General features: G+C 42.0%; 1 protein-coding gene across 2 annotated transcripts in view; it reads right to left on the bottom strand.

The window, feature by feature from the left end:
• The window catches only part of Nell1 (neural EGFL like 1), a gene marked incomplete at its 5' end in the record, with an annotated part of 791,721 nt that overhangs the window by 553,509 nt on the left and 211,985 nt on the right, over nucleotides 1-26,227 (bottom strand). For both annotated transcript variants that reach the window (XM_005401727.2, XM_005401728.2), the window contains 4 exon segments: nucleotides 6,298-6,397; nucleotides 15,973-16,046; nucleotides 25,004-25,106; nucleotides 26,026-26,160. In XM_005401727.2, coding sequence (XP_005401784.1) covers nucleotides 6,298-6,397; nucleotides 15,973-16,046; nucleotides 25,004-25,106; nucleotides 26,026-26,160 — 412 coding nt within the window.

The following is a 26,227-nucleotide window of genomic DNA, read 5'->3' as shown; positions in this document are numbered from 1 at the left end:
GCTGACCCCGGCCTGAGAAGACCAGAACTCAGCTATTAGCATTTTCTACGCCACGACCTGCCCAAATCTTTCCAAAGAAAGAAACATGTTTTTTCTCCAGAGAACACTCTACTATCATTATTGTTTAGGAACTGAAAGTAAGAATAATTTTTCACACTCATAACAGCACCCATAGATATGAAGATGCACAAGATCCATGAACTTATGAGAGTTCATGCTTAAGTCATTCAAAATGAGCAGGTGCTTAGGAAAAAGATACATAATCTGCTGAGATAAGGCTTTTCATTTTACTCAGGATGTCTCTTTCGTTTAGTTCCTAGAAGAAGTACCATTCATTTAGGCAAGAAGAACTTATGAAGTATTCATTGTGTGCCCAGGCACAAGGAATACTGCAAAAATACCATAAGCATCACCAACATGCCCTAGCTCACTGTACCGTAAAGCAAGGGTGAATGAGTGTGAGCACTGAATTACAAGGGGCATTACGGTATTATGGTGCATGGGGCACAGTGTTCCAGGAATGTGTCAGAGAAGGGTCCTTCCAGGGGCTGAGGAGGAGATTCGAAGGACCAATGAGCCTGAGCTGGCAAAGAGCAGGCGTTCAAAATTCATGGAGCATCAAATGGTCATGACTTGTTCAAGGATTAATGAAGAAACATAAATCTTCTCTAGTTGGGAAGAGCCTAAACTTTGGTCTCCCCCTACTGGTCCTGTATTTAGAATTCTTTTACAAATACCCATAACACTCTTAAAACTGTTTGCTCTCCTTAAACGTATGGTCGAAATATGCAGATAATAAGCCCTCCTTATTATAGTGAAGTCTCCCACATTGCTGCTCTGAAAATCCCTCTCCATACTTTTTATAATTTTGGAAAAAGTATACATTTATTCTGGCTCATTTCTGAATTCTGCAGCCAGTGATGGACATGCATGTGCAGGATTCACCCCTGGAATTTCTTCCACAACAAAGCATGCATAGGCTACTTCTCCCAGACAGGACTGAGCCCACAGAGATAAAGCTGACTCCAGATAGAGTACCAGTCCTTGCACTCAGCCTCCTGTGCATAGCGTATCCCCAGCAGGTCAGGCAGGTTACCACTGACATATGTCCCTGGACAATCTCTCTGCCCATAAATTGGTTAGGAAGGACAGAACCCTAAGAACCTCTTTGAGAACTGAATTCCTATATATATATTCCTCAACCAAAATACATATCCTAGGAGACACCTGAGCTTCTACAGGGGGGAACATTCCTCTTAACATCTGTGGGACAGACAGTTGGGCCATCAGGACAGGCTGCTAAAGGTTGAACTCTGAATTCTCACAGGATCTGCCTTAGAAAGCAATTCATTTCTTCTGCAGTTGTCCACAATTAAAGGTCTTCCTGTCAAGGCAGCCTAGCCTTAGATTTAGTTGTTTCTGGAGCACTGTGCTTCATTCTGGGAACTTCCCAGGCCCATGTCCATTATGACACTTTCAGGGTCACTGAACTGATGTGTTCCATGGAATTATTCCCTCCTTCAGATGCCCTCTGCTCCCAGCTTCAACAGGGGAACTGTCTTCTCAAGCCACTTTAGCATATGTTTGAAGGGTTTTCATCAGATCCCATCCCACCTATCAATATGCAGAGTACCTGGCCTATCTATTAACCGCCAGTTCCTCTACTTGCACAACAGTTTACATTCTCATTAAGTCTTGTTTTTGCAGGTCTCTGCTCACCTCAAATACCCTAAAGCCCACTCTCTAAAACCTTTTCAATTATACATTCACTTAATATTATAAGGAAGACTTGTACAGAGGCACTGTGCAATGCTAAGATTCTGGGAGGGTTTAATTGAGGGCATAAAATCTTAAGTAGTCCAAATAATCTCCACTAATTTCAGTCCAGACCAGATGACAAGACAAGTGAGCATGAATTAAAATTACAGATAAACACTTTTAGAACAGATGTTGGAAAGAACTTTTCCCCCAACACTGGAAGTCATCAACATGCAGCAAAACCCTCCAAAGTCATTGGCGACATTGAAGATACAATTAGAGATGGTGATGAGGGGAATAAAACCATGAGGAATGCATCAGGAATTTTGGGGATGAGGTATAAATGATTGGTGCATTTTCCTGGCACAGTTTTAAGAATGCATGGTCAATAGCATTGGCTTTATTTTTCCTGTTTTCCTTTCCAACCTTTAAGTGAGAGCACCAGAAATTCCTGAGCAACCTTTTCCTGCTGGGTCTATATTCAGGTCTTTATTACTTATTTCCAGGAAGGAGTATAGATGTCACTCCAGCGTCCTCTCCTCCTCTCCGCCTACTGGTCTCACACTGCAAGGGGGCAGGCTCCCGCTATGGCTATTTCCTCAAGGTAAAGAGGAAGATAAACAAATTTCATGCTGCTGGCACAAACTGTTCTGAGGCATCAGAGAAAAGCTGCAGCTCTTCTGAGGGCTGTTCCACAAGGTGACTGAGATCTGAGCCCCAGCTATTGCTAAATGGCCTCTTCTACCGGTGTCCACTGCCTTTCATCCTTCTGCGTGTGTCTGCCCACACTGTTCTACAGTTCTCTCCCTAGGCATCCTGGCTATACCAACAGCCCTGTGGATGGCTTTAAGCAGCTTTAACTGGTCCTAAAGAGAAGGGCAATGCATTACAGCATTTGTAAGATTTCAAGGGTCAAGTTATCTTAGGCTCTGTTCTAGATATCAGTTCTGATAATACACCAAACAGTATAAGTCACAAGAACTTGTTATTAACAATAAGCCCTCAGATTTAGCTCACACAAAGAAAATAGTTAATGCAAAACTACAGTCTGCACCATTCATCTTGATTAGTGAATGGGAAGGAGGCAATAACCATATAAGGATACGCATGACACTCAGTAAAAACTTATCTGCATACTAAAACTAACAAGTTATGAGCAGAGGAAACTAGTTATAACTGAGCAAAGTGGGATTTTAGCAATATTTCATATAAAAATATGTAGATTCTATCATGGTACTAAAAATAGCATTGAAGTCATTGACATGACAAGGACAGGAAGGACTGCGTCTGTAGCTCAGTGACTGAGCACTTGCCAAGCACGCATGAAGCCAGGGCTTGAGTTCCCAGGGCTGCAAACACAAAGACGAAAATTCTCTCTCATAGGAAGATGTCTTCATCCCTTATTTGTCCCCTACATTTAAAGAATCAACTTATAAATTATAATCATCAGAAGGAAAGTTAGTTTTTTAAGGGGGAGAGCCTCCTGTATACTATATCATCAGCCACTTGGGGACAGAGAGCAACCACCACCCAGGCAAGAGCCCTAATGGGAATAAACCCTGGAAAACTTCAAACTCCTTAGAAAGGGTTTTGACTTAAGACTTCTGAGGAATGATATTCTCAAGGGATAACATCTTTCAAACTAATGAATTGATGCTTTGGGGGGGGGGGTGTTAAGTATGCTAATTGAAAGGTCTTGAGTGCAAAAATTGAAGCGCTCCAGCCACTTGGTTTCTGTAATCACTATCATCAGGGTGGCAAAAGTCACAGGGCTGCATCAGACACCATCACAGTGCTCATCCCGAAATACGCACTTCGTCTCATCCCACTCTTACCTTTTTCTTTACGTGGTGCCTGCCAAACTGTGGACAATATCAGCCCTCAGAGCAAATGATACAGCCTCTCCATGTGCAGGATAAAAATTACTTTACATAGAAACTGGGTGTTTCTCCCCTTTTCATTACTTTCTGTTTTAGACAGGGGGAAAAGAAGAGGGGCAAGAAAAACTGAATAATTTGCCTTGGAAGAAGTCCCTGGGCTTTCTGAGCTTTGTCAGAATAGTAACTGTTCAGCCCTTCCTTCTCTTGCAAAAGACATCAATGCAAATGAAAAGGTAAAAAGCCAATAGAAGGTAAAGGGGAAGAAAGATGTCTCACAAAATTGTGAGACTACTATGTTACAGGTAAAGAAGCTCTTGGAAGATAAATGGGAATGGATGGAAATGAACTAAAATTCATCAAGCACATAGCTTCAGATGTTAGTGCTGTGAGCTCATCTGCATTGATGTTTTGTTGCTCTTGAAATTGTAGGTTTTCATGAAACAGAGATACTGACTGCCCAAATAAGCATGCCTCTCATTTTCTGACTGCCCAATATGCAGAGCAGACCCATACATGTGTACAAGATATTCTCTCTGCTATGAGTCAACAGGAAGAAGGAAGTAATGTTGGTGACTGGTGCTAATGAGGACCTTAGTAAAAAACAATTCTTCCTTCATTCTGGTGAATTCTGAGATGGAAGTAATACATGGGAAAGACAAGAGAACTCGTAAGCCTAAAAGTTGTAATTGACCTGACTTCCCAGAAGAACTCCCTTTCCACCATATTTTTCCACAAAGACACATTCCACTTCCTGTCAAAATGTGGAGTTTTCAGAGAGGACAAAAGAAATTCACTTATCCTCACATAGATCCAGGTAAAACCAACAACTTCCAAAAAATGTATTTCCTGGTTGGGAGGGAAGGAAACATATATGAAAAAGGAGAAGAGAAAAACCCTCAGTTTCACACATGGCCCTAGACCAAGTCTGTGGAGCCTCACTCCTTTCCTTCACTTTTCTGTACCTGAGTCAGATTCAAAGCCCCTAGAGTGCTAGGAAGGGGACCCCCGTGAGTCTGCTTTTCAGTGAGGTGTGACATCTCTCAGCATCTTTATTGATAAAGAAGAGCATGACAAGTACTAGCCGAAGCAGTGACACCTGCTCAACTGTAAATTGGGTTAGAGCAATGCAATTGCTCTTGAATTTCTGTGGCCTAATCAATGATTCTGCTCTAATGAAACCGTAAATCAGAAGGGATTTGCATAAGCTGAGTCTCACTGGGCACCTCAACAAAGAGCATGTGATGGGCTTTGCATTAAATTATAAGGCCTACCTGACAACCTTATTGGTTACCAATAAACGCATCCCTCTGAAAATTCCACTCAATGTTTAGGTATTTCCAAAGCATCCCAGCTGCAAATATGCTCATAGTCATAAAAGCAGATAAATCAGGACAGATGCTCTGACGGTATGGTTTGCATGTTCCTGATTCTCAAAGTACCAAGATTTCCTAAGAATTTTACGAAAGCATAGCTCTTTCATGACCAGCCAAAGACAGAAGTCATAGCCTGAAATAAAAACACATCATGATGAAATATACAACATTTTCATATACAAAAATGTTCTAGGGGAGTGGTCAGTGAGTAAGGAGCTGCCGCTTGTTTTGGTAAATAAAATTTTACTGAAACACAGCTGCAGCTATTCATATACATATGATCTGTGCTGCCTTCCTGCTCCAGTAGTAGAATTTAATAGTTGTAATGGAAATCTTCTGGTCTACAAAAGCTAAAATGATCACATTGTGGTACTTTATAGGAAAAAAAAATTTTTTTAAGATAGAAAACTGTAAAATACAAGGTTACCCAAGATAAACTACAAGGCTGCTGAATCCTTCCTAATTTTAGAAGTGTGGAAGTCCCACCAAAATGGATCTAACCAGAGATTTGAGAAAGTAAAATATTGGGAGTAGATATTGTCTTTTAAAATAGTAGCTATCAGCTTAAGTGGACTCAATTTTAGGACTCTGAATAAATTCTAAGTTCTCCTTACCTATCTAATTCTGTCTGGGTGAGAATTTCAGAGAGGAAGGAATACTTGAGCTGAAGAAATAAGAATACATTTGGGGACAAAGGGAATTTCAGGAAGAGGGAACAAAACAATTTATACCCAAGAATTAATGAGCAATCAGTGTTACTCATTTCAGTCTCTTTTCATTCAAAGAAGTAAAAAAAAAAAGGACACACAAATCAATTTCATGAATAAAGGTTCACCATAAGTTACATTTTCTATGAGATCTGGGAATCTGCCCATGGACAAGAGTGAAAAGAATGCTTCTCAACCCTACTCACTAGAAAAATGTAATAATGATAAGGATGATTATTATTATAGGAACTATCATTAGCATTATTGTAGTAGCTATCATTTATCGGATGTTTATCACATGCTGGGCATTAGGCTAGGTGCTTATGCATTATCCCATTTAATCTTCACAGCAGCCTTAGGAAGTGGATACTATTATCATCCTCATTTTGCAAATGTGGGGACTATGACTAAGAAAGACAAATAGCATATGGAAGATTCTAAGCAGCAGAGGAGAGCCTGGAGTACGGGATGTTATCGTGATACTAATCATTAAATACACACACACAACACACTCTCACACACAAGGCCACCCCAGCCCTATCCCAAGCACAACCCTCCACCCCCACCAAGCCCACTCACCTCTACAGACTCTGCAGCACTGATTCTCCGGAAGAATGTGATCCTTCTCTGAGCAGTTCAAAGGAGGACATGTTTCTGTGATTTTTACTAAAACTCCACCCTGGAAGTTAAATATCAGGAAAACAAAAAAGATATGCATGTGTTTAGTCAACGGTACAAACCAGCAATACTCACTGTTAATAGCCTGTAGTGACAACAACCTGCAATAACTAACAGCACTCTGAACAGTTCCATTAATAATGATAGCACTGCAAACTACACTGATGAGCCTCCTGAAAAGAAGGCCAATTCCCTCTTCTATGTCAGCTGAGCCCAGTTTCAGGTTTCTTAGTGTCTTCTGTAGCGCAGAAGGATGCTGACAGTGTTGGCTGATAAATTTTTAACAACTGACTTGAGAAGAGGAGGCCTTATTTGTAAGGTTCACTGCTTTATGCCATGTCAGTATCCTAACAATGGTGGATTCTGAGCTACCAACAGGATGATATCCATGAAAGTAGAGTCGGAGAGTTCTGCACTATTTTCTTATGTGCATTAGCTCCAGTGCTCTGCTGGGTAACAGGCATTGCAAACTCAAAGATGAATAAAACACCCTCCTTTTTTATTTTTTATTTTTGGTTTTTTGAGACATGGTCTGGCTCTGTCTTTCAGGCTGGTCTTGAACACAGTATGTAGCCCAGGGTGGCCTTGAACCTGTGGCAACCCTGCTACCTCAGCCTCCCTAGTGCTGAAATGACAGGCATCCACCATCACAACTGGCTATATCCTCCTTGCTCTTAATAAGCTCACAGTTTGGGTGGAAGGGGACAAAACTTCTTAAACTATAAACCATAATATAGTCTAGCAAGTCCTAAAAAGATGTGCTCTAATAAAAGGATTATATGATGTCATGGGAGAGTAATTAATTCTACCCAGATGGGAAGAAACTATGGAGATGCCACACTTAAGGAAAATTGAATAATGGAAAAAAGAAAGAAGAGAGCTCACTGGCAGAGGAAACAGACAGGAGCTAAGTTATTGAGGTGTGAAGGAAATAAAAGAGGGTCAGGTAGATGAGCACTAGATTTTCCCTAGATATAAATAAAATCACTTACATAAAATGTTAAATATTCGGCAGCTGAATCTTTATGACCTCACTTCACCTAAGGTCCTCTTTGTTGGTATTACTAGAATCTGTACTTCGTTTCATGTAGAATTTTAAAAATGAATCCACTAATTATCTTTACAAAGGCTAAAGAGGCCCTTATTATACCTAAAACATTTAGTTTTTCTCTCCCATTCCTAGAAAAATATTTAAGGCAACCAAGAAACAAATTCAGAAAAGGAATCTCACTGAAAGCCAAAAGGGCAATTCCAAACTCAGTGGGGAGAACAGGGCAGGATGGAGTGGACAGCATGGAGAGATGGTAGTGACACTGGGTCTTCCCTCTCCAAGAGACCTGAGCATCCTGGGCCCCAGAACCCCCGTGACTCTCCAGCTGGGCAAGAGCTTCCATTACATCAGCACACAGGTTCTCACATATGAACATAAATATCATCTTCAATGTCAAATATAAATTTCCAACTACTCATCCTTTAGGTAATTTGTTTACCCTATGGCTCCCTCCCTTTTCTTGTAATTTTCCACCCAGAGGGACCAACATCTAGCATTCTTTGACATAACCTTCTTTGCTTCTCCTTTGCCCTTCATTTCCCAACCTCTTGCTTTTCTCTTGATTCTATCTTAGAATTGACCCTAAGTCCTGAAAATTGATCTTGCAATTGCCACAGGTTCAAGGCCACCGTGGGCATTGCAAGATCACTGGCCCCACTTTTCCCTAGATTCCATCTCACACCTCTCCCCATCACATGGCAGCATCAGACCTCAACAGCTAGCACCTGGCCTAATTCCAGCGTCCTTATCTGAGGTGTCTCAGTTTCTCTAACAGAGGATCAAACCAATGATTACAAGTCAATGAAGGCTAATAACTGTACAATAACGAGCATAGACTAAATTGTAAGGAAAATGCTGAATTACTATTACTTATTCTAATCCTACCCATTAATATTAATATATTTATTCTGATCCACTATGCCCTGACATAAATATGAGTGGTGGAACTGTGAAATCCTTCTTATTTGTTCTTGGCACCCACACCTAAGTTCTTTTGCTACTAAGGGCTCACCTCTGTCATCCTCACAGTCACCCTTGGGCCCTGACACCATTGTGTCCAGGAGCCAGAAGTAGCCTAGAAGTCCTCAGCCCCCATTGCCTTGGCCCAAAGCCACTGACCGAGTAGCACGGAATGTGCATTAGAGAAAGGACACTCGGACCATAACTAAGTTCCAGACACGGTGGTGGCATCAAGGTAAATCTCGCCTTCCGCCAGAAACTCCAACTTTGCTCAGTTTCTCCTCTCCCCTCTGGTCTCTTAAACAGCCTGACTGGTTTCTCCTGGGAGCACTGCGTTAATAAATCCTACTGGGAGCCTCAGTTCAAGTCTTCTGGGAGAACACAAGCAAAGATCATTAAGATGAATTTCACTCTTACTTTTGAAAATTGAACTGATAAAAGAGATTATCTCTAGGTGGTAAGATTCTGGAGTAATTTCCATTTTCATCTTTAGAGGTCTTTTCTCTACATTCCAAATTTTATAACATAAGTATATACCTATTTTATAAATCAAAACAATACCAAAAATACTATAGTAGACTTTTTTTTAAACAATCACCCATGAAAGCTTTTCTTTTTATAAAAGGGGCTTGCAGATTAAATCAGTGAGAAATTCTAATCAGCTTTTTAAATATATAATGAGTAAGGTCATAACTCCAAGTGTTTAAACAGAGAAACCTTTTGCATGAATTTCAAAATAATATGAACTGTGATTACTGTGGCAGAAGAGGCCTTCTACCCATCTAGTCCAGCTACATAATCAGACATGAACCTTTATTAACTTTATTTCATAAACTATCTCCTGCAAGAAATTGTTTATAATTAATATTTTTAAATCTTCCTGATTATGGTATGTTGTTGTATGACCTCTATATTGAGCTCTGTGTTAGTGGAAATTGTAATTCTTCCATTTTGGGTTTTTTTTTACTTCTCAGAGTGACTTTTTCATGTTATCTATCAATCAAATATAAGCACTTTCAAGTTCTCCACTCATCACTGTATTTCTACTAACATACAAAACTAACATCTTTAAGTCAAAAGTTATTGCTAAGTGAAAAAAATTGCAGGAAAGAAATAACTGGACAAAATAACAAGATTACTAAGAGAGTTATTCATCTTGACTTTTTTATTCAAAAACAATATAGTAACTGCTGGAAATACTTGGCAGAAAATTTGAAAGAAAGTTTGTTTAATGGTTAATTGGTATGACTGAAACTTTAAAGTAATCCCGTCAAATAGGAATGCAGGGATCTCTGCGTAGCCTTTTGTCAACTAGGCATCTTTGTCGGAAACACAAAGCACATAAATTATTTCAGTAATTATTTCCTTTATTCACTCAAGGGTAGAACTTACAGAGCACTAGTTTAGGTACCTAAGAGAAAAGTTAATCCATTACATAAAGCAGATGACATATGGCATTAGGGCTTAACTCTTAGAAAGGCTGCCTGGGAGAGACCAGAAGACCTCTCACCCTATACCCCTCACCCTCGGTCCCTGCTGACCACATCCACTAAATATGCTCCAAGCTCTTCTGTGGCCAGCGATAAGCACTATCAAGGGAATCACTGTGCCCAACTCTGACCAGTCTCAGACAGACTGAGAAGCGCTCACTCAATCTTTCAGAATCTACCCCTCTAAAATTCAGAGGTGAGAATTATTTCCAAATAAGTCTGTGAGTACCAGGAATGGCAGGAGGAAGGCTCAGAAAGGAAGTCAGAGAGTCAGACCCCAAAGGTTCTGATCCCAGCTAGCTCGCTCACCAATCACACAGCCTTGCTCTGCACCTCAGTTTCTGTCTGTACAGGACCTACCCCAGAGGGCTACCATGATTTTAAATGGGATGGTATGTTTGACACGCTTTAAATGTCACCTAAGAAATAGCAAGTGGTTAAGAAAGATTGCATATTTTTGTCAGTGGCCTATTTGTGTACAAAGTTACTATTTCATAAATAATTGCAGAAAGACAATAAATAAAAATTAATGACTTTTAAAAGAAGATGAAATTATTCATGTACACTCCTACACATACATGTGCATGCACACACCACTTGTGCAAAGAGAATAACCTATCTGTCTCAATTTCTTTGTAAACTGTACAAACAAAACAAAAGCACTAAAAGGTGACCTGAAGGGTGCAGAGCACCTACAATGTGCCAGTACCACTCAGATAAGCTGGCCTTTAAATCCATGCCCATGGCTTCCACAGGTCTGCTAGGTGCCTGCCTTGATTCTCTGACGATAAGAGAGACCAATTCATAATGATGACCTTACTAGCGTCCCCCACTGCTTCTGCTCAAAAATACAAAAGGAGCTGCTAGTTACAAGTGACAGATCTGTAGCTGGTGCTGGGATCATGGGCAAAATTGCCTGTAATCATCCCAGCTCTCTTCTGATGTAGAAGACAAAGGCACAGGATTTAGAATCTAAATCAATTCCTCTCCCCTAGAAGTGAAACAGGTTACAGAACCTGAGCTCTGTCCTATAATACAGGAGAACATGTGTGGTCCTACGAAATCATAAGAACAGCTCACATTTATGAGAACTTAGGCAAGCATGGAGTTCTTCACGTGCTTTGTCTCATTTAATCCTCTCCACATTCCCATGTGTGATGCGCCCAGGTTAGATTCTGGAACAGCACGCCTGGCTCCCTTCCCCCAGGCCAGAGAGCTTCCTTGTTCATCGACAGATCCTCAGTCTAAGGGACCCCTACAACTGGCACCTACTGACTCAGAGAGAATACCACACCTATGTGCCCACCAAATCCGCTGGACCCAAGCAATGTCTGGCATTGCCAACAGCAGATGACAAATTCAACAGGGGAGTGTAAGGAAGTTAATTCCTGGGACAGAGTCTGTCCAGTGAGAGACCGGATACAGGAGAGAGCCCTTCTCCCCAGGCTCCTATGAAGAACTAAATTTAAGTTGTATTAGTATCTCTTTGAAAGCTCCTGTTTGTCTCTAAATGCCTCATTGTCTTCAATGTATAAAATACATTTCTTCCCTTTCTCCAGGGATATGATGAAAGGAAAATGAAATAAAGTAGGTAAAAGCCTTGGCAAAGACAGTCTATTCTGAGGCACTGGGGTGCCATCAGCATCTCTGGAGATGCCTCAAAAAACCAGCTGTGCTTTGTTGTGAGGCCATGGTTTCTCCATAACACACCAGCTTGTATTTTCTCTCCTGACTTTTCCTTCACTTTCTTATGTCTGTTTCTCACTCTCTGGTCTTTAGGATTACACATCTTCTCCTCCTCTATGCTCCACCACCACTGAAGGGTAAACAAAGCATCAACACAGAAGTCCATGCTCCAGTCATGTTACATAGAACCAGGACTTACATATGTAAGTAGTAATATTTTGCACTATTTTTCCCAGTCAATATTGGGCAGGAAAAGGATTTCTGGTGAGGCAGTTCAGTACACGGGATAGGGACAGGCATTGTTTTTGTGTCTGTCTCTCTGTCTCTGTCTCTGTCTGTCTGTCTGTCTGTCTCTGTCTCTGTCTGTCTGTCTCTCTCTGGCAGAGAATGAGAGAGGGAGAGACTGGGAATTGAACCTAGGGCCTCCACACTAAGCTTCATTCCAGCTTTTCTTTTAAGTTTTCATTTTGAAACAGAATTTTGCTAAGACCTGGCAGTCTTCCTGCCTCAGCCTCACTCTGGGAGGCAGAGATCTCTGGGATTACAGATATGTGCCTCCATGCCTGGCTGGCAAATATTCTCTTACTGAAATTGGCCTTACCCACATTCCCCCAGGGCTGATGGTTGTGCCTGTAGAATTCTTTTATGGTTTGTGTCTAAACGTCCCCTCAAAGCCTCATGCAGTCACAGGGCAGGCTTCTAGAGTTTGTGGTTGACTCATGGCCCAATGCTGGAATTATGGATGTGAATGCAACAGGGAGCCTGCATATAAGAGACAGAAAAAGTCTTCTCTCGCTCTCCTCCCACTTTGCTCTTGTTGCTTTTGCTGTCTTCCACCACTTTGAATGGTTGCTCCTCTGCCATGTGCCACCCTGCCTTGGAGCCAGCTGATTATGCACGGAAACCTCCACAAACTGTGAGCTAAACAAACCTTTCCTTCCTTAATTTTGGGCATCAGTTATGTTGTCCCAGCAACAAAAGAAAAGTAATAAAGACAGAATCTCGTCTTTCCTAATGTTTGACTGGGCAAGAGGGGGAAAGGGAAAACTTGCAAAGGAATGTAAAAGCTCTTGTTTTCTCTTCCAGATGAGAACATGTTCTCTAACCCAGATCTGAATACACAAACACCACTTCCCTAACAACTAGGTAAAATTTCAGGATTTACACCCAGGTCCATTTGACAGCAGATGTATACTTTCAGCCACAATGTTACATGTTAACAGTAAGTAGACTACTCTCTTCTCCAGAAGGGAAAAGTAAGACCAATAGGTAGAGGTTCTGAAGAGGTAGATATTCACCCAGAAAAAGGAATTTCTTCATTGCTAATGTTTTCTATCCATAGGATAAGCTATTTAATGGGTTGTTAAATTCCCATCCAGGTATGTGCAGCAGGGCAAGGGGTTATGTGCGAGATATTTCAAAGTAGAAAATTGTATCACAAACTGTTATGTAGCTGGTCTCCAAAGATGCCTGTGTCTTTAGTGAATCATGCCTGCTGGTCCTCATGACCTTGCATTATCCTTCTCTGTGATGAACTGGGGCTGGCCATATATACCCAATAGAATGCAAAAGAATAGATAAGCATGGCTTTGCAGACCAGGTTACAAGTTGCACTGGAGCTTCCACCTTGGACTTGGGATGGTTTGTTCTAGGGGATGTTAATCACCATGTGATAAACCTCTGAGACCACAATACCATAAGGAGGCCCAAGGTAGCCAGGTCTAGAGGATGCAAAAATAGAGAAAGACAGCAGCATAGAGAGACAGGGACACAGATGTCCCATTCAGCTTAGTTGAGGTGCTAGACATGGAAGAACAGAAGCCATCTTGGACATCCAGCCATGTCAAGCCCTCATAGGGTTCTACCATTAGCAGCCTGTGAGACCCAAACTGAGCCCACTCAACCTACACAAGTATGAGAAAGAAGAATAAAGTGTTGATTTTAGCCACTAAGTTTTGGGGAGATGGTTTCATAGCAATTGATAGGCAAAATACTGGCAAGCTCAACATGTCTAAAATTAGCCCCGTTTGTTCTCCACTGTCTATGCCTCCATTAAATACAACAGCCTGATCTAATGAGGACAGCATTGATTGCACTTATGGTTCCCATGATTTAGTCTCCTCCCTGTGGATACCATAGCTTCCTCCTGGAGAATGGCTTCTCCATTGCAGGTAGTCTTAATGGGATGGCGGTTCCAAGAGACTTGCTGCCTACACTGAGCACAAAGGGGCCAAATGATGCCCCACCTGAACAATAAGGACTTGCCTGTTCGATCCAATTGTTTTGTTAATCATACTCCCTGTTCCAGAACTTGAAGCTTCTCGCAGTGACTCAGGGACATCAGAATGATTAGAAGTCACTTGCCGCAGCAGATTCGCTCCTGACCCTGGTGACAGCCCTGCTTGTTCACTTCTGCAACTACCTAGTCCCTGTTCAGTTCTAAACCTGATCTTTCTGTCTTTTTAGAGAATTACACAAGTCCCCTGACATTTTTACAGGAAACTATCAGTTTTGCTTATCTAGAGGAGGTTTCTGCTGATTGCCACCAAAGAGAGAAACTGCTGTTCCCTTTGGCCATGCCAGGAATCGACATCAACTTGATTCTTCCTCTGCCCCTCACATTGGTCCCTCCCAAACCTAAGTAAATACCAATTTTTTTTTCATTGTGTTTTTAATTAGCTCTCTAATTTCTTTTCCAAATTTACTGTCATGCCTTAGGTCAGAACCTCATCCTTTCTTGCCTACAACTATGCAAATTGACATAGTCCTCCTCTAATTGTCCATATCAATCACAGTGATCTTTGAAATGCAAAGTTGTCCTGACACACACACATGTACACCTGCAGTGGATCCTCATCCCCATAATATCAGCTCCAACACAGGTACTTTTTCACCCTGTCCAGCATTATAGCTCTGTCTCTCCTCACTCTCCCATGCATACCCTAAGACATCATCCAGCCAAATTCTCTGCAGTTCCTTAAGTAATACCTGCCCTCCTTCTGTTTTGGGGCCTTTGTGAATGCTATCTATTTTGCTTGGAATATGTCTTCACTCTCATCTGCCTGGAAAATAGCTGCTGGTGAAGACCAGCCACCACCTTCAAAAGCACTGCTTGACCCCTTCACACTGAGACAAGGTACTCTAACCAGCGCTATTGCTTAGTACAAAGGAGTGACCAGTTACATGAAGTTCACCATCCTGTACTATATCTTGGTTTCCTTGCCTCATTTCCTCATTACATGTTAGCATCTGTACTGTGCCTGGCACACAGTAGGTGCTCCAAAAGCATTTATTGAAATACTAACACTGTTACATCACCAATTCCTAGAATAGCACCTGGAATATTGTAGATGCTGATAAATAGTTTTTGAATGAAAGAAGGGATAAATGAATGAACAGACAATTGTCATGATGGATAGTAATTTATGTAAACAGGGAAGTTAAATCACAGGACCTCTGAAATCCTGCCTTAAAGGCCTTTAAAGGTTCTGGCCCCAAACTGTCCCTACAGTTTCATTTCCTACTACTCCTTGCCTTGTGCAATATACTCAGTCACCCTGGCATCCTTATTTATCCACGGACATGTTCCACCAGCTTCCATTGCAAGCCCTTTGTGCCTGCTTTCTCTTTGTCCGGAATCCTCCACCACCAAAGAGCTGTATGCTTGGCTCCCACCCCATGTCCAGGGTTTTATTCTAAAATTACACCTTCAGCAAAGCCTTCCCAGACCACTGACCCCTAAACCTCTCTATTCCTTTAGTCTACTTCAGAATTTCAAACTGAATGTGACATTATATCATACATTTATTTTCTTACTATCTCCCTCACTAAACTGCAGTTCTATAACGAGACACTCGATTTTCTTTACTGTTGTATACTAAAATTCAGTAGAAGGCTAAGATGGCATTTGCCTAATGCATATTTGCTGGATGATTATTAAACGAGGTCTGGGACACTTTACATCTTATTTCACAGGAAGGCGTGAGCAAGAGACAGCACATTTTCCAGCATCATATCTGACATTTGGGAGCAGAGCTGGCACTGCTACATCTACGGACCAATTCCCCTAACACCAACTGAAAACCATTTCCTGGGCTACTGCCCAGCTGCCTGACTCAGTAGCTGCTAGCACTTTCCCCTCTCAGTATCCTTCCTTTATTTGTTTCTTCCCAGGGTACCTGATTCACAGCTGACCTCAAGGTGATCACACTCTAATAGAGGCTGTGCCCGCCCATCCTCTACTTGATTCCAGCACCTAGAGTGCTCTATCCTTTAGGAACCCATCCAGGCCAATATGCCCCACTCAAGAATCTATCAAAAGCCCACACAACTCTCACAACTACCTACTCACTCCCTCAGTGTGACAAGAACCATAAGATTAAAACTTACTCGGCATTCCCGGCAGCTCTTGGTTAAAATCCGCTGACCTTCTGCAAGAACTTTTCCTCCATAGATACATTTTGCTGTAACGAAACAGAAAAATATGTCAGCTAGTCATGTGATGTAACTGAATCATCTCTGAGGTGCCATCCAACTGTAATAGATCCCACCGAGACATAGATTCTCAGCCTCCGAGCAACACAGATCTCTTTGTCTGAAGAACAACATGGGAATACTGTAGGGTACAACCCTTGACAGCCCACCCCCATGACAAGCCCCATCCTGAGTTTGCCTTTCCTGTGCAGCAAGAGCACACAGTTACTTCACTGTTGCAGTTGCCAAAGGAACTATAGAATGAATTGGTATGGAAGATGTCAAATGAGGAAAAACTGGCTGCCATCACCTTGGAGTACAATTAGAAGGGGCTTTGATTCAGACATGCCAGCTATAGAATAAGTGGCTGAGTGAAAGGGGCCTCATATATCTTCTGTTTATCAGAACTTTGGCTGCAGTGGGTAAGGATGTCCTTTATTTTTCCTGTGATCATGGGAGGCAGCTGTCCTTAACCTACCTGTTCCGAAGGCACTCAGACAACAGAGAAGTACAAGCCAGTCCAGCAAATTGCTACCTCAATGCACCAGACAGACTGTCTGTGGAAAGGAGAGCTTGCCAGGCTAATAGAGAGGGCAGGGTTGGAAGTAGGCCTTGTAGAAAATTTCAAAGAGAAGTAGAAACAGAACTTCAATTTAGATTCCACTGGGGCTCTGTCCATGACTTAAATTGCTGACTCGATTCAAGCAAGTACAAAATATGTCAGTCTGATCTGACCCTGGTATGAGGCCACCACATTCTCCAGCTGGTGCAACAGGAGCAAAGAAGCCAAGGACTGACTGCTCCCCTTCCAGCCCCAAAGAGGATCCTTCTTGCACTTGCTCTCAGGAGACGCAGAAGCAGAGAAGTTTATTCTGAGAGCTCTCTTCCTGCTAACTCACTGCTTGTCTTATCAAAGGACCTCAGCTCGCAGAACTTCTATTTCTATACATGGTTTAGAATGTATAGATTACGTTCGGTAGTTTTCCAGTTCTAACATCTTCTGATTCTCATGGAATGTTCAAGTATATAGAGCTTTAGTGATCGGCTGCTCCAGCCCCTTCTTTTATCCACAGGAGGAGGAAAGCACAGAGACCGTAATTTACTTAACACCAGACCTCTCAGTGGATGCTGGGATGTGCTACTTAGAGCCCCTCCGAGACCAAAAGACACATTCCCACTGCTGTTGGAACAGCTGGCAACAGACAGATCTCAGCTACCTATTCAGGGCTTGCCCTGGGCTGTAGAGGGCACCTTGTCCAAAGTCAGGTTGCCTTTCCAGGGCAGCCCGTATCCAATAAGTGGTTGAAGAAAGTGTGGCAGAGTCCCAGCCCCATTGCCCCAACTCAGGATAACTCTAAAAGGCAATGTCCAGTTCTGCAGTTCCCTGTAGGAGTAACTGAAATAACTGTTCTAGCTACTTGGCAGTTCAACTTGTTCTTCCACCCAACTATGCTTCCTTTACCTCCTCATTCCTTCCCTAGAACTGATTCTCAGAGCACTTTCTAATAAAGCACATGCAAATCTCCATTTCAGAGTCTGTGTCCCTCAGAACCTGACCGGCAGCAGCCCTGTATCCCACGCAAACGTACCCTATTCACATACTCTCCTTTCAGTGAATGGTACCAGCAACTGCGTTGGCATCCACATCAAAGTACCACAGGTCCTTCTAACTTCTGCCTCTTATTCAGCTTTGTGTCAATCAATGCCCAAGTGCTAAACATGCTCCCTCCATAAGTTTCTCAGTTTCCCAGACACTACCTTCATTCATGAATCATCATCTCTCTTGTTAGCACCACGGAGCTCCCTGGCTTTCCAGTGTCTTCTCCAGCTCTTACTCATACAACAGTCAGGTACATGTTTTCTACATGCAATACAAGGTCCTCCTTAAAATCATTATGAGTCCCTGACACCTTAAAGATAAAGTCAAAGTCCTCTTTTAGCACACAATACCAGTGTTGTGGCTCTTCCTCTCTCCTAAACGTCAAAGCTCACCAACTCTTGCGCTGTTGCTCACCTCTCTCCTACAGTATTACCACCTCACATACTCTAGCCACGCTGTCTCTCTCACTTCCAGGCTCCACATAGACTCTTCTACAGAGATAAGCGGCCCTGCTTATTTCACTGACAGCTTCCATGAAGCCTTCGCTTCCCCCAAGAAGCCGTGCCTGCTCTAACCACTGGTGAACTGCCCTCACTTTGTGCTCAGGTTGTTCTTGGGCACTAGCCTAAGAGACTATGCATTGCATCCTATCTTAATTGTACATGTAATCACAGGGCTCCCTTCTCACTGTAACTTCCCTAAAGGGAGGGGCTTTTCCCAGTGCCATCTCCAGCCCCCCCACCCCAGTGCCTCTCCTTGCTTATTTTAGTAATAATAGTTTTAGAATTCACGTTCTCTCCTCAGGAGCAAAAGCCAGTCAAATCTCCTGATTTACACCTGAAAAGTTCTGCTCTTTAATGCAACTTTTAACATTAAAAGTAGATTCCAAAGGTTTCAGGAAAAAAAAAAAAACAAAACAATGACAAAGGATTCTCTAAATGCGCCTTTCTTTTTTCTCCTCTTTAAAAAAAAGAAAAAGAAAAAAGAAAAAAAAAAAACCTTCCCTGGTCCTCTTATATGCCTTAATTTTCTAGATAAGGCCATAGGCCATGACTCATTAGTCTTAATGATGATCTGGACTTCCCAATTTACTTGCCTAGAAAGGCCACATCCCCTCGGGCCTGGAATTCTTGCTTAATAAATTCCCACACTCCCAAACACAGCTGCTGCCAACTTGGCAAGGTGGCTCGCTCCAGAGTGACAGCTCTGCTAAGTGCTCTGCCGTCAAATCTGCCATCTGCTCCTTGGCCCAGGCTGGAAAGTACAGAAACAGGTATTTTTCTTCCACCTTTGCTCCCTGCCACTCCTGCAATGGCATTATCACACTTGCTACCCTGTTTTAAAACATGTGCCTGATTCCTTTCTTCCTCTGTGACTGACTCATCCCAGAACTCCTTTTGGAGGTGAAAATGCTTTGCTGTGTACAGTCTCAGCACATTCAGGGACATGTCCATCCTTCAGATCCTCTAGTCTGGTAAAAAAAAAAAAAAAAAAATTCCATGTCCACTGAACACATAGCAGAGTGTTTGGAAGCTGGCAAATGCTCCCAACACATTCCTGCACTTTTCTCATGCTGCAGCCTGTCATCTCAGACAACTCAGGATCACCCCTAGAGGTCACAAGAATTTCCCTTCTTCTCTCATACCCACCCCGATTTCTCCGACAGCTCCCTTCCTTCCCCGCCTCTGCCTTCCATATGCCTCGCATCAGTCCTCATTATCCAACCTCTTGATCTACAGCCAAAAGGCTTATTTTGGATGTCTGAGGAAATTCAAGCATAAGGTGAGTCAGGCTCTGGTGCCTTTGGCTGGGGCATTTGGGACTGCATTTCAACAGCTTTCAGCGCAAGTAGAAATGTAAATGGACACCTGAAGCCCTTCATACCACACTGGGGACATGCAAACTAGAATATTTCACAGTGTCCAACCATGAAATTGAAACCTGGCATCCACACACACCTCTCCATGATGTCAGACACAACCGTACTGGGGATTCAGAGAGAGGCATGCGGCCGTGTCTTCTCACATCCACAGTCACCTAGCCCTTCACATTTGACCTTGATTTCTCAAGTGGAAGGATTGAGCACTTTTGCCATTTGGGTGCACACTGAATAAGCAGCTGAGGGGTACGCCTGACGCCCCTGTCAGATGTGGCTCTGTTGCTGCTGTGTCTTTATTTAGGTATTTGTACACACTCCAGCCATCCCTTAGCACTCAGCAGTGCAGAATGTCAAACTCAGTGTCTGCTTTACACTTTAAAGGAGAGTGGCAGATCAGAGGGGCTGAACACCCAAGGATTCTTCCCCCTCAGTGAGCTGATTCACAGCTCGGGTTCCAACACCACCCCTCTGAGCAAGACTCCCACATCAAACTGGAGGTCGCTCAAGGCACCTCCAACTCAGACATGCCAAATAAAATGTATCAGTCCCCAACCTACTTCCTCCACCTGCCTTATTTCTGTTAATCATACCATGAGTCTCCCACAGGAACTTGTTGAACACCTGGCAACCTTTGTCTCACAGATGCTCATGCAAAACAATGCTACCATGTGCCAGGTCCTGTAGCTGTCACTCACATCCGTCTCTTCCTTTGCATCTCCCCAGGCTGTCTGCCTGCCAGCCTTTTCACCTCTACCTGCAAGGTACCCAAATCCCACATCCGGTCCCTCTATTTCCAGCTCTCTTGGTGTGCTGGTCTTTCCAAAAGCACTTTTTTGAGGATGCCATATCCCTGCTATAAAATCTTGCTTTTAAGTATCAAAACCAATTCTGTGTTTACTTCCATGAGTTTGCATGTGCAATTTCCTCCAGCAGATGTCTTCTTACTTTGTACACCTAATAGATTCCCACTTATTTTCAGATACCCTCCTGAACTGTTGTCCACAAGGTTTTTCTCCACCCTCCTCACAGGCAAGTTTCTGATGGAGTTACCTGCTCCCTTCTCTGTGCCATTTTTGCAAATTAAATCGTGTTCATGTCATACAACACTCCTGATGGTGACAGAGATAATGAGTGCAGTGAGTAGAATAGATAGATTAAGGACATCAGCTACACTGCAGCTGGACTGCCTGGATGACCAGTGCTCAGAGACTTTGGGAGCATTACTTTTCTCTCTCATCTATAAGATGGGAAAAATAGTGGAGCCTACCACTTGGGCTTGTTGAAAGAATTAAATGAATGAATATCTATAAAATGAATTAGTTCCATGCCTGATGTAGAATGAAAGATTGACATGTCACCACTGTTTCAGCCAGAGTACAGGACAATGTTTGGGACAAGGGATCTCAGGAAGGATTAATGAGTGTCATCAACAGGATTCAATTTTCATCATTCACATCCAACCCAGCTTAATTTCTACTTTGCTCCTATAAACATCAAACAAACAGAACAGTCTCCCGCTCCCTGCTATACCGTTCTTCCTCTGCAAACATTGTATTACATAGCTGGAAGGTTCCTTCTTCCCCCTTCCTCCCATCTCTGGTAGATCTCAAATCCAGCTACCAAAACAATACCGGTTTCAAGAGACTGCTGCCTGCAGACTCAGATTTAGTAGGTCTAAACAGGGCCCTGAAAACCTGCAACTTAAAAGCTACCAGGGGGTGTTTAAAGCAAGGTATGCGCAATATGCCTTGGATAGAGTAGATATCCAACAAATGTATGAGGAGCGGAACAGGTGAACCACTTCCTAGACTATGCTGGATGCTCAAAGTTCTCTTTAGTTCCAAACAGAAGCCCTCATCTGCATGTGCTCCAGCTCCTGAGGCCGTTCCAAGTGCAGGAAAACTGAGGCAGCCCGTAGACAGCTCAATTTGCTTTTACACATCGGCTCCTGTTGTCTGAGTCACACCAGTACATTTCCTTGTGGCCCCGAGAAGACCGCCTCACGCAAACCAAACGCAGGAAACTCGGGAGAAATGCTATGCATATATAAGACATTTACTCGAGGCAGTTCTCCAGAGAAATGGAAAAGCACAAAGTAAACACTACCATTTAGATGGAGGATGTCCCCCAAATTTCTCATGAGTTCAGATGTGGGGCTTTTGGAAAGTGATCAGACAACAGCCATGCTATACTAATCAATGGGCTGATCTCTGGAGGGGTCCACTAGGAGGCAGGGCCTGGCGGGAGAGGTGTGCCCATGCGGCGTGCCTCTGGAGAGTCTGTCTCCCTTCCTCTCCCCTCTCTTCCTGGCCACCACAGCTCTAGCACCTCTTCCTCCACCACGCCCCTCTGCTATCTTGCTCTGTTTGGGAGTCAGCCTATCAGGGGCCAAAATCATGATCCAAAACAAACCTCTCTTCCTTTAAGTCGTGGGTGTCAGGGATTGTTTCTTGGAGACAGAAAAGTGACTATAACAGCAAGAAATGGAACTAATGAAAGATACGGTATCCAATAAATCATGGTTTCCACCATAGTCACAGTAACATTAAGTATGAATGGGTTAAATGAACCAGTGGAAACAAAACAGTCCAGGTTGTCAAAGTAGATTTAACTATATGATCCAAATGTATGCCTATTCATATAAGATACACCTTATGTTTTCTTTTGTATCAGTTTTCTTTTTTATGTATTGTGTTATTTTAAATGTCTAAAATGATACACATTTATGGCACATATCATGATGTTTTGAATTATGCACACATTGTGCAATGCAAAATAGAGCTAATTAATATACACACTGCCTGACAAACTCAACATCTTTGAAAGGGACAACCAAAGAAAATGTTCTCTATCATTTTTCTGATGTGACAATGTTTTAAAGCTTCTAGAAATTCCACTACTATCAACCCTCATTCTCCTCTCTTCTCAGACCCACTAACCAAACCAACATAGGCATCTTCTACAAAACTAGAAGTACTTGTCTTGGCTCTATTTTCTCCAAAGAGCATTCTGTTAGTATCCTCTACCACCTTCCAATAGAGTCTGCCTATGTACTAACTCCGCCCTCTACATGTGTCCAACATTCCTGCACTTATAACTCTGAGAACTCTAAACCACGTCTCAAACCCAAAGGCCAACTCCTCTAAAGTAGGGCAGACTCTTTCTTCACTATTCCAGACAGACATCCTCAGCCTAATGAATATTTCTATTAAGAACTAGTAAGAAATGAAAATCTTTCATTCAGAGGTTCTCAACCTTTTAATTACCCAAGGAATCCTGTATGGTTCCTTTTTTATTTTTTATTGAGTAATAGTCAATCATTTATTTGTAACCTCAGTTAAATTCTGAGCATATCAAACTATCAGTCAGAGATGCTGAGAAAATTAGGACTACCTAACTACGCTGATATGAATTCCATACGAAAGCAAAACTACACCAGTATTTTAGTTAGCATGTGTATCAATGTCTTTGTAAAAACTATGAAATATTTTGAAATACTTTTTAAAACTTAAAACTCTCAAAGGAATTAAAATAAAGAAAAATGACTAATCCACAAATACCTAGTGAGAAGACAATTTAATAATATATATTAAGGGTCTTAAAATGTCAGCTTTTGGCTTAGAAATTCTACTCCGGAGAATTCTACTTAAAGAAAGTATAAAATGCTGAAGCATACAAAATTGCATTTTCTATATAAAACACATTATCAAAGAGTAATTTGTAAGAGTACAAAGTGGGAAATAATCTAGATAGCCAGCAACCGGAGAATAGTTAAATAACAACAATGGGAAACAATGATTAAATGAGAACAATTTTTTAAAAACATAGAAACATAGATAAGTGCTAATGGTAAGTCAATGAAGTAGGATATGAAATTGTCTCCATGGTGACCTCAAAAATGAAATCCACTAGAATTTCAAGCATGACTATTATCAAGTGATGATATTTTGTAGATTTCTCATTTGAATCTTTATCCTTCTCTGTGTTTTCAAGCATTATGCAATGAGCAGAGTGCTTTAATCATTTAAAAAAAGAAGGGAAAAATCAAAAGTCTAAAATACAAAACATCTAAAGGACCCATTTCACCTGTGTTCAAACAACATCCTCTAATTATTTGTATAGATCTATATAGGGAATTCAAACTAATGGACTAAAATAATTTCATATTTTTAATGGATACTTGAGTTTTTCACCTCTTCCACTGCTCACTCTGATATACAATATCAAGTTCGTAAGACAAAACAGAACTGTGCCGGCGAACAACTACTTTCCTATCACAGGATCAAACTCGAAATCAACACCTGGGCCCTTGAGCTTACTCTCCTGCCAGGCATGACTCTAAAAAGCCTTTGGAACAGAATTAAGTTCCACTCTTTAGACCAACTTCAAAAACACTTTCCAGAGCACTGGCTGTACTGTGCCTACCAGGAAAAAGAATATTCCATACTCCCTTTTTAAAAAGCTCAACAAGTCTTCCAGCTGGTATGGCCAGAGCAGTTATTGATCCCTTCCTTCCTCTGCCAGAGTAGATGACATGCTGTTCTGCCCCCACCAACCCACCAAAAAAACCAACCTTGATACTTTGAAAGCCCACTGGCGTTGGTGTGATTCTTTTGGCAAATAAATGATATTGAAAATTATCCACTGGGTGCCATATTTCTAGCTAACCTGCCCTTTTCTGTGGTTTGCTATGAAGAGTATAAGTTCTGCAGTGGACAAAACTGATTTGGCACCTCTCTGCCCCGCCCCAAGCTGTCACCTTGGTAAAGTACCATTCTTAACCCTGAGCTTCCTATAAAATAGGACAATAACACCACCACCCTCAAGGACTGTTAGGACAATCCCATCAACTGATAGCATTAAAGCACCCCGCACAGGGTAAAGTGCATCACAAGTGTGCTAAACTGAGCTTGTTTTCCCTCTCACCGCAGGACTCCATCTGCCTCACTGCTTCATCTGAAGTACTGCCCTCTGCAACCCAGAAGATGTTACATGGACAGGCCAGCACTGAGGAAAAGCACTTCAGTACTGATTTGAATTTCATCCTGAAATGTCTAACAAAGACCCCCCCATAACAAGAGAATCTAGCCCAAACCTCAGAATACAAAATGGAATTTGGTCCTTCCTCACTTGATCATTCAGAATTGGGGGAACCAAAACACAAGAAAACTTGGAGTTGTTTCCTGATTATACCCACCTAGTTGAGTGACCCTGTACAAGTGACTTGATCCCTCTGAACACAAGTCATCTCCACAGAGAATGAGAGAACAGCAACTAAGGTGGCAAAAAGCCACCTAAAGTATCTGCCATGTTGCAAATAATTAAAATATCGTGGTGCTTCTTATCAAACACTTGATATTACATCAAGAGCCAGCACTTCGTTTCAGTGCCAATTGACTGGGGCCCGAAAAATAGAAAAAAAAATCCAAAAGCACTGAGCCCCCCACACTGAACCTGTTAGGACTTACGTCGGCAGACCTTACAGCACTGGCCCGCAATGTGCACAGGGAGGGAGTCGGGAGAACAGTTGAGAGGGGGACAGGACATCCGCCGGCATTCCACAACGCCACTCTGAGGAAGGAAAGACAAACAAAGGAATCTCAGAAGTAGCTTTTAGACACTCCTGTTGCGGAGAAAATTCACATCTCACACCAAAACCTCATCAGAGAAGAGAACAGTGTGAGGAATTCCCACTCCACTCGATGACCACAAAGAAAGCATCTCCCCAGCCCGAGTGAACCCGCGTCACCTCAATTACTTCTCTGATATACATCACTGGCTTCCTCTCACCTGCCCGTGTGGACTAAGTAGATTAGGCAGAAAACAAAAAAAGCCTATTTTTACAAGAACATAAATAACATCTTTGGCAGACCCTGTCAATCATTTCTCAAGCTCTAACAACCCATTTTGTATTTTCCCGGACAAACAATGGCATTCGTCAGATATTTATCAAGTAATTTCAACTGGACACGGTTTGCATGCTGATTTTTAGAGGGGGCTGTCGTAATTCTCTAAAATAGGTGGGATGTACAAGTGATGGATACCAGGGAGCGAGGAAAACACCTTGCAGTTCTCTGAAACAAATGACAGATACCATGCAAAATACAACAAAAACCCACAGAGACTAATTAAACCCCTCTTAAAAATACATTTTAGCTGAGAAAAGTTGTGATAAAGCTAACTATTAGGATGTATGAAAATCAAATGAGTTTCTTCCCCCTGTATACCTCAAATTCTAAATTCCAAACAGTAAGTTTCTTAATAATATTATTAGATCAACTTCGAGTGCAAAAAGAAAAATCAGATTTTTAACTCCCAAGTATTTAGATAACAAATGACAATTTTTCAGCATCCACAATTGCTTGAATTGCTAAGGGATGGTACATAGAAAGGAATTCACATTATATATTCAAGAACTCAATTACATTATAATTAGTACGCCTGTTCCCTTAAAACTGTTTTTACCTTATTTATTTCCAGAAGTACTTACTTTGCATGTGCAGTTCCTGCAGTGATCACCATCAACCCAAGAGTCTTGATCCCGATAGAGCAATCCACTCACTTGACAGGTCTTCTCACAATGACAGTTTTCCAATTGACTAAGTCTTGTCTCTGCATAATTTAGCTGCAGAAAAAGAGTTACAGAGTATAATTTGTATAATTCAGTCATCCTAACAAAGCAATAACAGGGA

The sequence above is a fragment of the Chinchilla lanigera genome, unplaced genomic scaffold (genome assembly GCF_000276665.1).
Source record: "Chinchilla lanigera isolate Chin_1 unplaced genomic scaffold, ChiLan1.0 scaffold00075, whole genome shotgun sequence".
NCBI lineage: Eukaryota > Metazoa > Chordata > Mammalia > Rodentia > Chinchillidae > Chinchilla > Chinchilla lanigera.
The sequence above is the reverse complement of the archived record's forward strand: the minus strand, read 5'-3'. Positions and strand labels throughout refer to the sequence as shown.